Raw genomic sequence first — 16,011 nt, forward strand, 5'->3', positions numbered from 1 at the left:
TCCCGCAGACCAACGTCACCCAAAGCGGCCCACTGATTCCCCCGACTGCGGCGCTTGAATGTCGTTGAATGTCACGGTCTCGGCGATAATTAGGGCCTCGCACGCAAGGTGAAATGAATAGGCTCGCATAGCCAGACGTCTGCTGCAGTGAACAGGGTGTGGTGCCGGGCACGCCAAGGTGTGTGGGCTGAAAGGGGCCAAATATGCTGGAGGTGCACTGCAGGGAACTTGTCTTCTTTTGTTTCGAGTCACTTTAAAGTGTCCAATGTCTTTTAGGTATAGTAATACTTAGCAGGAAAATAGACTGTAAAGTTCAGCTCAGCTCAATGAATGCCATATATATAGATACATATATACACACGCACATATATACATATATATACATATACACATATATATACACATATGTATCCATATATATATATATATACACATACAGTATATATATAAAAATCCATATTAATATACACATATATATATATATACATATACACATATTATATATACATACACACATATATATATATATATATGTACACATATTATATATACATACATAAACATGTACACACACATACATGCATATATTTAATATACATATATATATATATACACATACATATATATACACATACATACATACACTATATACATATATACACATACATACATATATATATACATACATACACATATATAATATATATATATACATACATACATACATGTGTATGTATGTGTGTATGTATATATGTATATATATAAATACACAACCACACATATACACTATATATATATATATATATATATATATATATAATAGATATATATATATATATACACACACACACACACACATACATATATATACACACACACACACATATATATACATATATATATATATATATATATACACACACACACACACAATATATACGTGTGTGTGTGTATATATATATATATATATATATATATATAGACACATACACACATACATACATGTGTATGTATGTGTGTATAAATACACACACGCATATATATATATATTTTGTATATATATTTATATATACATACACACTATATATACATATATATATATACAGACATATGTATGCATATATATATGTATGCATATATATGTATGTATATATATATATATACACACACACACATATACATATATATATACACACACACACAATATATACGTGTGTGTGTATGTATATATATATATATAGACACATACATACATGTGTATGTATATATATATAAATACACACACACACACACACACACACATATATATATTTTATATACATATACATACACACTATATATACACATATATATATATATATATATATATATATATATATATATATATATACACACACACACACACACAATATATATATATAAACACACACACCCGTATGTGTATACATATATATATATATATATATATATATATATATATATATATATATATATATATATATATAAAATATACTCCAATTTATGTCAAGACACCACTACTAAGTGTGGGTTGATAAAATAAGATAAAATAATTATGCAAATAATAATTTCGATTTTGACAGGATAAGAACATGCATCTTGTAAACCTTATTATCTATTCATGAAACATATTACATTATTATATAGTGTATCACAAATCAAGGTTTTATACGTCCCGCGGGATGAGTTTGCTTAGTATAAAAATGAGCCAAAATTTTGGAATGAAAGAAACCGCTGTTCTGATTGTGTCCACTAGATGTCGCAATAGCAATTTTTTGTATCTTTGTAGATGATGCTACATATGTAAAAAATAATAATAAAATGTTAGTGCAGCAGTCGAGGAAAATGATCAAACTACATAAATAACATACTGTAATTTGATTTAGATTTTTTTTTTTGGATGGATTGAAAATTAACGCCAATGAGTTTACTGATGAACATTATCACATAATTTATTCAGAAAAAAAAATAACGACAAATAAAGATAGAATACTATTGACCGCAACATTAAAAAAAACAACATTATGATTTGTCCATTTTCAGAATGTGCTTGTTTTATTTTTAAACAGAGAAAACATTTGGACGTTGTCTTTATTTTTAAGTGATCGTGCCGTGATTTTACCACTCGGGAGTACATTTCCCTCCATGTGGCCCCCCATCTAAAATGAGTTCGACACCCCTGGTTTAGACACATTTTCTCATTTACTTAACATGAGAAAGTATTCTTAGTATTTCAAGAAAAAGAGCAAGGTACATAAAGCAAATAGTCATCCCTCGTTTATGGCCGTCAATTGGTTCTCTACGACTTTAGCTCCAAACTTCTTCTGCTTCTTTCACTAAATTAATGATAAATAAAAATTTATAAATATTTGAAAAATAAAAGTGAAGCGAATCTGAAAATACATTTTCAAAACATGAGTTGTCATTTTTGCGCTTAAAAAACTTCTCGATGACTTTAGCTCCAAACTTCTTCTGCTTCTTTCACTAAATTAATGATAAATAAAAATGAATAAATATTTGAAAAATAAAAGTGAAGCGAATATGAAAATACATTTTCACAACATGAGTCGTCATTTTTGCGCTTAAGAAACTTCTCGATGACTTTAGCTCCAAACTTCTTCTACTTCTTTAACTAAATTAATGATAAATAAAAATGTATAAATATTTGAAAAATAAAAGTGAAGCGAATCTGAAAATACATTTTCACAACATGAGTCTTCATTTTTGCGCTTAAGAAACTTCTCGATGACTTTAGCTCCAAACTTCTTCTGCTTCTTTCACTAAACTAATGATCAATAAAAATTAATAAATATTTGAAAAATAAAAGTGAAGCGAATCTGAAAATACATTTTCACAACATGAGTCGTCATTTTTGCGCTTAAGAAACTTCTCTACGACTTTAGCTCCAAACTTCTTCTGCTTCTTTAACTAAATTAATGATAAATAAAAATTTACAAATATTTGAAAAATAAAAGTCAAGCGAATCTGAAAATACATTCACAGCATAAGTCATAATTTTTGCGCTTAAGAAACTTCTCTACGACTTTAGCTCCAAACTTCTTCTGCTTCTTTAACTAAACTAATGATAAATAAAAATTAATAAATATTTGAAAAATAAAAGTGAAGCGAATCTGAAAATACATTCAAGGCATGAGTCGTCATTTTTGCGCTTAAGAAACTTCTCTACGACTTTAGCTCCGAACTTCTTCTGCTTCTTTCACTAAATTAATGATAAATAAAAATGAATAAATATTGGAAAAATAAAAGTGAAGCGAATCTGAAAATACATTTTCACAACATGAGTCGTCATTTTTGCGCTTAAGAAACTTCTCTACGACTTTAGCTCCAAACTTCTTCTGCTTCTTTAACTAAATTAATGATCAATAAAAATTTATAAATATTTGAAAAATAAAAGTGAAGCGAATCTGAAAATACATTTTCACAACATTAGTCGTAATTTTTGCGCTTAAGAAACTTCTCTACGACTTTAGCTCCAAACTTCTTCTGCTTCTTTCACTAAATTAATGATAAATAAAAATGAATAAATATTTGAAAAATAAAAGTGAAGCGAATCTGAAAATACATTTTCACAACATGAGTCGTCATTTTTGCGCTTAAGAAACTTATCTACGACTTTAGCTCCAAACTTCTTCTGCTTCTTTAACTAAACTAATGATAGATAAAAATTAATAAATATTTGAAAAATAAAAGTGAAGCTAATCTGAAAATACATTCACAGCATAAGTCATAATTTTTGCGCTTAAGAAACTTCTCTACGACTTTAGCTCCAAACTTCTTCTGCTTCTTTAACTAAACTAATGATAAATAAAAAATTATAAATATTTGAAAAATAAAAGTGAAGCGAATCTGAAAATACATTTTCACAACATTAGTCGTCGTTTTTGCGCTTAAGAAACTTCTCTACAACTTTAGCTCCAAACTTCTTCTGCTTCTTTAACTAAATTAATGATGAATAAAAATTAATAAATATTTGAAAAATAAAAGTGAAGCGAATCTGAAAATACATTCACAGCATGAGTCGTCATTTTTGCGCTTAAGAAACTTCTCTACGACTTTAGCTCCAAACTTCTTCTGCTTCTTTCACTAAATTAATGATAAATAAAAATGAATAAATATTTGAAAAATAAAAGTGAAGCGAATCTGAAAATACATTCACAGCATAAGTCGTCATTTTTGCGCTTAAGAAACTTCTCTACGACTTTAGCTCCAAACTTCTTCTGCTTCTTTCACTAAATTAATGATAAATAAAAATGAATAAATACTGGAAAAATAAAAGTGAAGCGAATCTGAAAATACATTTTCACAACATGAGTCGTCATTTTTGCGCTTAAGAAACTTCTCTACGACTTTAGCTCCAAACTTCTTCTGCTTCTTTAACTAAATTAATGATAAATAAAAATTAATAAATATTTGAAAAAAAAAATGAAGCAAATCTGAAAACACATTCACAGCATAAGTCGTCATTTTTGCGCTTAAAAAACTTCTCGATGACTTTAGCTCCAGATTTCTTCTGCTTGTTTGATATTGTCATTACTGCCAAACGTGGTGGAAAAGTGTATTACAACTCAGCAGCACAGCGATCTGAGAAATCGATATTTTTTTGCCGGTCCTCGAGGCGACCTCACAATGATCAGAAAACCCTGCAGCTAACGTTGCAATTGAATCTCTACTCACTAAAAGCTGCTGCTCAGCCGGACTTTCTACCACAAAAAATGACAGAGCCTCGCCGTTTTGGGACTTTTTGCTTGTCCACACTAATCAGCAGCAGAGTGTTTATGCAATCATTGCAAATCAGCACTATTGAAAAGGGGGAATTTACATATTTCTTCAACCCCTGAACGGCGTCGTGGTTGAGACTTACAACACATCCTGATGATGCGATGGACATCAGGCCCCATTCAGCGTAATTCAAGTGTTTGCTCTGTGAAGCTCGCCCCGGCCCGGAGGTGTGAATGATGTCACGTCGGTGCGTATTTGCGCTATTCCGGGCTTTATGAGGCCGAGCGAGGAGACGGCTAACGCACACAACAGCCCCCCCGTTGACATCACCCTGTCACTTTATCAGCAGCATTGTGTGCGTTAAAAGCACATGTGTGTGTGTGTGTCAGCGGGAGACGATACGTGTTGAAACGAGAGGCCGGAGACCCAGCTGTCTCAACAGAGGCTTTTCCACTTAAGCGTGTGTGCCCTTGTGTAAATGGCAAAGTCAGAGCCCGAGGAGAGAGAGAGAGAGAGAGAGAGAGACGGGCGGTGGAAACAGCCGGCGGCCACGTCTACACTCGGCTATGCGTCGCGTGCGCCGATATCAACAACGTAGGACGCACGACTCTGCTGCCTTCAAGGTGTGCGCTTATGTTCTTTTTTTTTGGCCTACAATGTGAATGTGAGTGTGAATGTTGTCTGTCTATCTGTGTTGGCCCTGCGATGAGGTGGCGACTTGTCCAGGGTGTACCCCGCCTTCCGCCCGATTGTAGCTGAGATAGGCACCAGCGCGCCCCCCCGCGACCCCAAAAGGGAATAAGCTGTAGAAAATGGATGGATGGAAGGATGGAACCCCCTAACATTCACTATCCCACAAGCGTAAAAAGAAGTTAACCAGAGGGAACAGGAAGGTGATACTCTCACCTCGTGGTGTAAATAATGCACCTTTTGTCTGTTGCCGGGCAACATAACAACACAACTTAAAGTTTTGTCGGTCGGTATGTGCCGTCTAAGTCGTTATACATTTAACACTGGTGGTTGTAAAATTAGGGCTTCACGGTGGCAGAGGGGTTAATGCAGTCCTGGGTTCAAATCCAGGCTCGGGATCTTTCTGTGTGGAGTTTGCATGTTCTCCCCGTGAATGCGTGGGTTCCCTCCGGGTACTCCGGCTTCCTCCCACTTCCAAAGACATGCACCTGGGGATAGGTTGATTGGCAACACTAAATTGGCCCTAGTGTGTGAATGTTGTCTGTCTATCTGTGTTGGCCCTGCAATGAGGTGGCGACTTGTCCAGGGTGTACCCCGCCTTCCGCCCGATTGTAGCTGAGATAGGCGCCAGCGCCCCCCGCGACCCCAAAAGGGAATAAGCGGTAGAAAATGGATCGATGGATGTGTTGTAAAATTAAAAAAATATATACAATACAGGTCAACATTTTGGACTCACCTTCTCTTTATGTTGTAAATTGTCACTGAAGGCATCAAAACTATGAATGAACACATGTGGAGTTGTGTACTTAACCCCAAAAAAAAAATGGTGAAATAACTGAAAACATGTTTTATATTTTAGTTTCTTCAAAAATATCTCTGATTACTGCTTTGCACACTCTTGGCATTCTCTGGATGAACTTCAAGAGGTGTGCTTTAAGCTTGTGTGACTACTGAAGGCATCAAAACTATGAATTAAAGTTAAAGTACCGATGATTGTCACACACACACACTAGGTGTGGCGAAATTATTCTCTGCATTTGACCCATCACCCTTGATCAATCCCTGGGAGGTGAGGGGAGCGGTGAGCAAGACCGGTGGCCGCGCCCGGGAATCATTTTTGGTGATTTGGGTTGGGATTTCGGTTGGGGACATCTCTACGCTGCTGATCCGCTTGAGATGGTTTCCTGTGGACGGGACTCTCGCTGCTGTCTTGGATCCACTTGAACTGAACTCTCGCGGCTGTTGTTGGAGCCACTATGGATTGAACTTTCACAGTATCATGTTAGACCCGCTCGACATCCATTGCTTTCGGTCCCCTAGAGGGGGGGGGTTGCCCACATCTGAGGTCCTCTCCAAGGTTTCTCATAGTCAGCATTGTCACTGGCGTCCCACTGGATGTGAATTCTCCCTGCCCACTGGGCGTGAGTTTTCCTTGCCCTTTTGTGGGTTCTTCCGAGGATGTTGTAGTCGTAATGATTTGTGCAGTCCTTTGAGACATTTGTGATTTGGGGCTATATAAATAAACATTGATTGATTGATTGATTGATTTGACCCCCAATTCCAACCCTTGATGCCGAGTGCCAAGCAGGGAGGTAATGGGTCCAATTTTTATAGTCTTCGGTAAGACTCAGCCGGGATTTGAACTCCCGACCTACCGATCTCAGGGCGGACACTCTACCCACTAGGCCACTGAGTTGGTAAATGAACACAGAAAGAAGGTGAAAAAACTGAAAACATGTTTTATATTCTTGTTTCTTCAAAATAGCTCTGATTACTGTTTTGCACACTCTTGGCATTCTCTGGATGAGCTTCAAGAGGTAGTCAAAGTGTACTTTTCCGCACACTCTTGGCATTCTCTGGATGAGCTTCAAGAGGTAGTCAAAGTGTACTTTTCCGCACACTCTTGGCATTCTCTGGATGAGCTTCAAGAGGTAGTCAAAGTGTACTTTTCCGCACACTCTTGGCATTCTCCGGATGAGCTTCAAGAGGTAGTCAAAGTGTACTTTTCCGCACACTCTTGGCATTCTCCGGATGAGCTTCAAGAGGTAGTCAAAGTGTACTTTTCCGCACACTCTTGGCATTCTCCGGATGAGCTTCAAGAGGTAGTCAAAGTGTACTTTTCCGCACACTCTTGGCATTCTCTGGATGAGCTTCAAGAGGTAGTCAAAGTGTACTTTTCCGCACACTCTTGGCATTCTCCGGATGAGCTTCAAGAGGTAGTCAAAGTGTACTTTTCCGCACACTCTTGGCATTCTCTGGATGAGCTTCAAGAGGTAGTCAAAGTGTACTTTTCCGCACACTCTTGGCATTCTCTGGATGAGCTTCAAGAGGTAGTCAAAGTGTACGTTTCCGCACACTCTTGGCATTCTCCGGATGAGCTTCAAGAGGTAGTCAAAGTGTACTTTTCCGCACACTCTTGGCATTCTCTGGATGAGCTTCAAGAGGTAGTCAAAGTGTACTTTTCCACACACTCTTGGCATTCTCAGGATGAGCTTCAAGAGGTAGTCAAAGTGTACTTTTCCGTACACTCTTGGCATTCTCTGGATGAGCTTCAAGAGGTAGTCAAAGTGTACTTTTCCGCACACTCTTGGCATTCTCTGGATGAGCTTCAAGAGGTAGTCAAAGTGTACTTTTCCGCACACTCTTAGCATTTTCTGGATGAGCTTCAAGAGGTAGTCAAAGTGTACTTTTCCGCACACTCTTAGCATTTTCTGGATGAGCTTCAAGAGGTAGTCAAAGTGTACTTTTCGCCACACTCTTGGCATTCTCTGGATGAGCTTCAAGAGGCAGTCAAGGTGTACTTTTCCGCACACTCTTGGCCTTCTCTGGATGAGCTTCAAGAGGTAGTCAAAGTGTACTTTTCCGCACACTCTTGGCCTTCTCTGGATGAGCTTCAAGAGGTAGTCAAAGTGTACTTTTCCGCACACTCTTGGCCTTCTCTGGATGAGCTTCAAGGTGTGCTTGAAGCTCAGGTGACTACCAGGTGTCGTAACCTCAAGGTTGCTTGACTGCTGGTTTCCCGGCCAAGTGCTTGAGCCTGTTTGCAACCGAACGTGACATCACTCACGACAAAAGTATCGAAACATTGCACCCTTTTGATTTTACGCGAATCGGTACACGGCAGTATGAACGGTACTTAGGTCCATACCCATTTTCTAATTTTCATAGTTAAAATTCCGCTTAGGGGCCCAATTTGTACATAGAAACCTAATTATCTTTTAGAATTATTTGAAAAAGTACAAAATAGGACATTTTCTACGAGTTTATTACACATCCTCGTACAAAACCCAAAACCAGTGAAGTTGGCACGTTGTGTAAATGGTAAATAAAAACAGAATACAATGGTGAAGCTCATCAAGAGAATGCCAAGAGTGTGCAAAGCAGTAATCAGAGCAAAGGGGGGCTATTTTGAAGAAACTAGAATATAAAACATGTTTTCAGTTATTTCACCTTTTTTTTTTTTGTTAAGTACATAACTCCACGTGTTCATTCATAGTTTTGATGCCTTCAGTGACAATCTACAATGTAAATAGGCATGAAAATATCGAAAGTGTGTCCAAACGTTTGCCCCTTACTGTACATGTCGGTTATTTTTCTCACTTTCGGCACTGAAGCGTCATTAGCATTAGCATGATGCTTCAAATTGCATGCTATTTACGCTTGGTAACACTCGTTTGTGTGTTAAATTCCCAACTGCATTGCTCAAGCATTCAGTGACAATCTACAATGTAAATAGGCATGAAAATAATTAAGGTGTGTCCAAACTTTTGCCCCTTACTGTACATGTCGGTTATTTTTCTCACTTTCGGCACTGAAAAGTCATTAGCATTAGCATGATGCTTCAAATTACATGCTATTTACGCTCTCGTAACACTCGTTTGTGCGTTAAATTCCCAACTGCATTGCTCAAGCTTTCAGTGACAATCTACAATGTAAATAGGCATGAAAATAACGAAAGTGTGTCCAAACTTTTGCCCCTTACTGTACATGTCGGTTATTTTTCTCACTTTCGGCACTGAAGCGTCATTAGCATTAGCATGATGCTTCAAATTGCATGCTATTTACGCTTCGTAACACTCGTTTGTGCGTTAAATTCCCAACTGCATTGCTCAAGCTTTCAGTGACAATCTACAATGTAAATAGGCATGAAAATATCGAAAGTGTGTCCAAACGTTTGCCCCTTACTGTACATGTCGGTTATTTTTCTCACTTTCGGCACTGAAGAGTCATTAGCATTAGCATGATGCTTCAAATTGCATGCTATTTACGCTTGGTAACACTCGTTTGTGCGTTAAATTCCCAACTGCATTGCTCAAGCTTTCAGTGACAATCTACAATGTAAATAGGCATGAAAATATCGAAAGTGTGTCCAAACGTTTGCCCCTTACTGTACATGTCGGTTATTTTTCTCACTTTCGGCACTGAAAAGTCATTAGCATTAGCATGATGCTTCAAATTACATGCTATTTACGCTTGGTAACATTCGTTTGTGTGTTAAATTCCCAACTGCATTGCTCAAGCTTTCAGTGACAATCTACAATGTAAATAGGCATGAAAATATCGAAAGTGTGTCCAAACGTTTGCCCCTTACTGTACATGGCAGTTATTTTTCTCACTTTCGGCACTGAAAAGTCATTAGCATTAGCATGATGCTTCAAATTACATGCTATTTACGCTTGGTAACATTCGTTTGTGTGTTAAATTCCCAACTGCATTGCTCAAGCTTTCAGTGACAATCTACAATGTAAATAGGCATGAAAATATCGAAAGTGTGTCCAAACGTTTGCCCCTTACTGTACATGTCGGTTATTTTTCTCACTTTCGGCACTGAAAAGTCATTAGCATTAGCATGATGCTTCAAATTGCATGCTATTTACGCTTGGTAACATTCGTTTGTGTGTTAAATTCCCAACTGCATTGCTCAAGCTTTCAGTGACAATCTACAATGTAAATAGGCATGAAAATAATTAAGGTGTGTCCAAACTTTTAGCCCCTTACTGTACATGTCGGTTATTTTTCTCACTTTCGGCACTGAAAGGTCATTAGCATTAGCATGATGCTTCAAATTGCATGCTATTTACACTTCGTAACACTCGTTTGTGTGTTAAATTCCCAACTGCATTGCTCAAGCTTTCAGTGACAATCTACAATGTAAATAGGCATGAAAATATCGAAAGTGTGTCCAAACGTTTGCCCCTTACTGTACATGGCAGTTATTTTTTTCACTTTCGGCACTGAAAAGTCATTAGCATTAGCATGATGCTTCAAATTGCATGCTATTTACACTTGGTAACACTCGTTTGTGTGTTGAATTCCCAACTGCATTGCTCAAGTTTTAAAGGGGCACATTATCACAGTTTCAGGAGGGTTAAAACCAATACAAATTAATTCCCAGTGGCTTATTTTATTTTTCAAAGTTTTTTTTCAAAATTTTACCCATCGTAGAATATCCCGAAAAAAGGCTTTAAAGTTAGTTGGTGATGAACCCCATGATGCAGAGATGGAGGCAGGCATGGAGTGAGCAAACATGATTTTAAAATAAATACTAAGACAAAACCAAACAAAGGGTTCAAACCAAAAGCGCGCCCGTGGGCGGATAAAAAAAACAAAAGGCCTTTAGCATAGAAGCTAACAAGAAACAAAAAGGAACTTTAGCATGGAAGCTAGAGGATAACAAACAGAAAAACTGGAAATAACTAATGCTAACAAAAACAGCTTACCGCTACGACCACCAGGACAAGATGTAGCACAGGTAATAGCTGAAATGATGCCGGACACGACAGGTAGCAAAGACACAAGAGTGACATGAGGCAACGACGATACAAATGACAATACAATGATCCAGCAACTGACACAAGACAAAGGAGATACAAATAGGAGCCGGCTGATTGGCAACAGGTGTGGCCAGATGCCAATCAGCCGCAGATAAAGGGGAACATAGCACTCAGGGAACAAGACAGGAAGCTGACAAAATAAGAGCACTAGACAGGAACTAAGGACAGGAAATACTAAACTCACTGAGGAGGAACACGGCACTCAGGGAACAAGACAGGAAGCTGACAAAATAAGAGCACTAGACAGGAACTAAGGACAGGAAATACTAAACTCACTGAGGAGGAACACGGCACTCAGGGAACAAGACAGGAAGCTGACAAATTAAGAGTACTTGACAGGAACTAAGGACAGGAAACACTAAACACACTGAGGAGGAACACAGCACTCAGGGAACAAGACAGGAAGCTGACAAATTAAGAGCACTAAACAGGAACTAAGGACAGGAAATACTAAACACACTGAGGAGGAACACAGCACTCAGGGAACAAGACAGGAAGCTGACAAAATAAGAGCACTAGACAGGAACTAAGAACAGGAAATACTAAACTCACTGAGGAGGAACACGGCACTCAGGGAACAAGACAGGAAGCTGACAAATTAAGAGCACTAGACAGGAACTAAGGACAGGAAATACTAAACTCACTGAGGAGGAACACGGCACTCAGGGAACAAGACAGGAAGCTGACAAAATAAGAGCACTAGACAGGAACTAAGAACAGGAAACAGTAAACACACTGAGGAGGAACACAGCACTCAGGGAACCAGACAGGAAGCTGACAAAATAAGAGCACTAGACAGGAACTAAGGACAGGAAATACTAAACACACTGAGGAGGAACACGGCACTCAGGGAACAAGACAGGAAGCTGACAAATTAAGAGCACTAGACAGGAAATACTAAACACACTGAGGAGAATCACAGCACTCAGGGAACAAGACAGGAAGCTGACAAATTAAGAGCACTAGACAGGAACTAAGGACAGGAAATACTAAACACACTGAGGAGGAACACAGCACTCAGGGAACAAGACAGGAAGCTGACAAAATAAGAGCACTAGACAGGAACTAAGGACAGGAAATACTAAACACACTGAGGAGGAACACGACACTCAGGGAACAAGACAGGAAGCTGACAAATTAGGAGCACTAGACAGGAACTAAGGACAGGAAATACTAAACTCACTGAGGAGGAACACAGCAATCAGGGAACAAGACAGGAAGCTGACAAAATAAGAGCACTAGACAGGAACTAAGGACAGGAAATACTAAACTCACTGAGGAGGAACACGGCACTCAGCGAACAAGACAGGAAGCTGACAAAATAAGAGCACTAGACAGGAACTAAGGACAGGAAATACCAAACACACTGAGGAGGAACACAGCACTCAGGGAACAAGACAGGAAGCTGACAAATTAAGAGCACTAGACAGGAACTAAGGACAGGAAATACTAAACACACTGAGGAGGAACACAGCACTCAGGGAACCAGACAGGAAGCTGACAAAATAAGAGCACTAGACAGGAACTAAGGACAGGAAATACTAAACTCACTGAGGAGGAACACGGCACTCAGGGAACAAGACAGGAAGCTGACAAATTAAGAGCACTAGACAGGAAATACTAAACACACTGAGGAGGAACACAGCACTCAGGGAACAAGACAGGAAGCTGACAAAATAAGAGCACTAGACAGGAACTAAGGACAGGAAATACTAAACACACTGAGGAGGAACACGGCACTCAGGGAACAAGACAGGAAGCTGACAAATTAAGAGCACTTGACCGGAACTAAAAGACAGGAAATACTAAACACAGGAAACAGACAAATGCAGAGGAAAAAACTAAAACATAGATAAATTGTCAGGGGCAAGCCTGACAAAGCTACTGTCCATTTTCCGGATAGCACAGCAAGATTTAGCTACATTAGCTCGGATTTCAGCGGCTTAAGCGATTCAACAGATTACGCATGTATTTAAACGGATGGTTGCAGTATGGAGGCAGATAGCGAAAACGAAATTGAAGAAGAAACCGAAGCTGTTGACTCTATTCAGCCATGTCTGCCTTAGCATCGCCGGTAAAATCATTCAAGGTTATCGTCACACTTTGTATTAAGCAAAAAACAACAAAAAAAAACATCTAATAACATAATACAATCAATCAATCAATCAATTTTTACTTATATAGCCCTAAATCACTAGTGTCTCAAAGGGCTGCACAAACCACTACGACATCCTCGGTAGGCCCACATAAGGGCAAGGAAAACTCACACCCAGTGGGACGTCGGTGACAATGATGACTATGAGAACCTTGGAGAGGAGGAAAGCAATGGATGTCGAGCGGGTCTAACATGATACTGTGAAAGTTCAATCCACAATGGATCCAACACAGTCGCGAGAGTCCAGTCCAAAGCGGATCCAACACAGCAGCGAGAGTCCCGTTCACAGCGGAGCCAGCAGGAAACCATCCCAAGCGGAGGCGGATCAGCAGCGCAGAGATGTCCCCAGCCGATACACAGGCGAGCAGTACATGGCCACCGGATCGGACCGGACCCCCTCCACAAGGGAGAGTGGGACATAGAAGAAAAAGAAAAGAAACGGCAGATCAACTGGTCTAAAAAGGGAGTCTATTTAAAGGCTAGAGTATACAAATGAGTTTTAAGGTGAGACTTAAATGCTTCTACTGAGGTAGCATCTCGAACTGTTACCGGGAGGGCATTCCAGAGTACTGGAGCCCGAACGGAAAACGCTCTATAGCCCGCAGACTTTTTTTGGGCTTTGGGAATCACTAATAAGCCGGAGTCCTTTGAACGCAGATTTCTTGCCGGGACATATGGTACAATACAATCGGCAAGATAGGATGGAGCTAGACCGTGTAGTATTTTATACGTAAGTAGTAAAACCTTAAAGTCACATCTTAAGTGCACAGGAAGCCAGTGCAGGTGAGCCAGTACAGGTATATATGTATGTATATATGTATATAAAGGTATATACAGTACAGGCGTAATGTGATCAAACTTTCTTGTTCTTGTCAAAAGTCTAGCAGCCGCATTTTGTACCAACTGTAATCTTTTAATGCTAGACATGGGGAGACCCGAAAATAATACGTTACAGTAATCGAGGCGAGACGTAATATATTCTTTTAGATCTTAAATGTAGATCAACATAATTTCTCCGTTTTTTTCTTCTGGCTACATCAGTTTTGTGGCCAGTGGAGTAACAATATTGCCAGTCATGGTTACTGTTTAGAGTGGATCGTGAGATCGACAGGCGGATCGGTGCGGCGTCTTCAGTAATGCGGACGTTGTACCGATCCGTTGTGGTGAAGAAGGAGCTGAGCCGGAAGGCAAAGCTCTCAATTTACCGGTCGATCTACGTTCCCATCCTCACCTATGGTCATGAGCTTTGGGTCATGACCGAAAGGATAAGATCACGGGTACAAGCGGCCCAAATGAGTTTCCTGGCTCTCCCTTAGAGATAGGGTGAGAAGCTCTGCCATCCGGGAGGAACTCAAAGTAAAGCCGCTGCTCCTTCACATAGAGAGGAGCCAGATGAGGTGGTTCGGGCATCTGGTCAGGATGCCACCCAAACGCCTCCCTAGGGAGGTGTTTAGGGCACGTCCAACCGGTAGGAGGCAACGGGGAAGACCCAGGACACGTTGGGAAGACTATGTCTCCCGGCTGGCCTGGGAACGCCTCGGGATCCCCCGGGAAGAGCTAGACGAAGTGGCTGGGGAGAGGGAAGTCTGGGGTTTCCCTGCTTAGGCTGTTGCCCCCGCGACCCGACCTCGGATAAGCGGAAGATGATGGATGGTTGCTGTTTAGCCAGTTTTTACACAAGTTTAGTTGGCAATATAAAGCAGAGAAAGCCCTGCTGGCCACAAAACAGAGAAAGGACAGGAAGAGTCGGGAAAAAATTAATGTGCACATTCATTTTACAATTGACTAAAATAGGATTTTTCTTCCGCCCTTAGTCCCCATCGTCCCGCATTCGGCCTCGTCTACGCGTCAGGGAGCAATACTTGGCCCCGATGATGAGTCCGGCCGAAGCTTACGATGACATCAAAACCACGGTAAAGAAAACCCTCGCATGTAGGCTCCACACAAACCAAAAACAAGACAGGCCAAAAGAAAAGGTGAGACATCACACGGCAAGCATTGGAGTTGAGGTGTCGGACAGAGTGCGTCATGACAGGAGACGGGAAGGAAGTAATGAGCCCATAGGCAGGACCAGCTGCGGGCTTGCAGGGAGGAAAGGCGATGGAAAAGATGAAAAGGCAAAGAAAATAAGACGTTTGAGGGAAGACAGCTTGATGATGGTGTCTTTGATGGGCGCCGGGACCTCAAATGACCATCTTTTTTTAAAGGAATTAAATACATACTGACTGCAAAAACAGACAAAAATAAATGAAGTGACTTTTTTCTTTTTTTTTTTTTTTGTAATGCCAGGAAAAAGGAAACGCGTGATGATAACCTTAAAGCTGCTTATGACATTTACTGGAACACAGCAAAGAGTCTGGCGCATTAAACGCAATATACTTCAGGAAATATACACTACATTAAAAAATATTATAGGACCACAACGTCAATAGCAGGAAGCTAATGACTAGCGTGAAAATGATCAACAATTTGGAAGATTTTTTTACTTGGAAACTTCACCTGCTTTTTGACTGAAATAGAAGAATTAACTCCACATGAATTCCTATGGGGGATAGTACCGCGGGTTTTGACATT

The 16,011-nt window shown here is 39.7% G+C and overlaps 1 protein-coding gene across 1 annotated transcript; it reads left to right on the forward strand.

The window, feature by feature from the left end:
• Positions 1–5,032: 5,032 nt before the first annotated feature.
• Positions 5,033–15,685, forward strand: LOC133541792 (uncharacterized). Its single transcript, XM_061885381.1, has 4 exons — positions 5,033–5,091; positions 5,148–5,352; positions 7,134–10,660; positions 11,397–15,685. The coding sequence occupies exons 1-3, from the start codon at positions 5,033–5,035 to the stop codon at positions 8,094–8,096; spliced, it is 1,227 nt and encodes a 408-aa protein (XP_061741365.1). The 3' UTR covers positions 8,097–10,660; positions 11,397–15,685.
• The last annotated feature ends 326 nt before the right edge of the window (positions 15,686–16,011 follow it).

This window comes from Nerophis ophidion, linkage group LG23, assembly GCF_033978795.1.
Source record: "Nerophis ophidion isolate RoL-2023_Sa linkage group LG23, RoL_Noph_v1.0, whole genome shotgun sequence".
NCBI classification, from domain to species: Eukaryota; Metazoa; Chordata; class Actinopteri; order Syngnathiformes; family Syngnathidae; genus Nerophis; species Nerophis ophidion.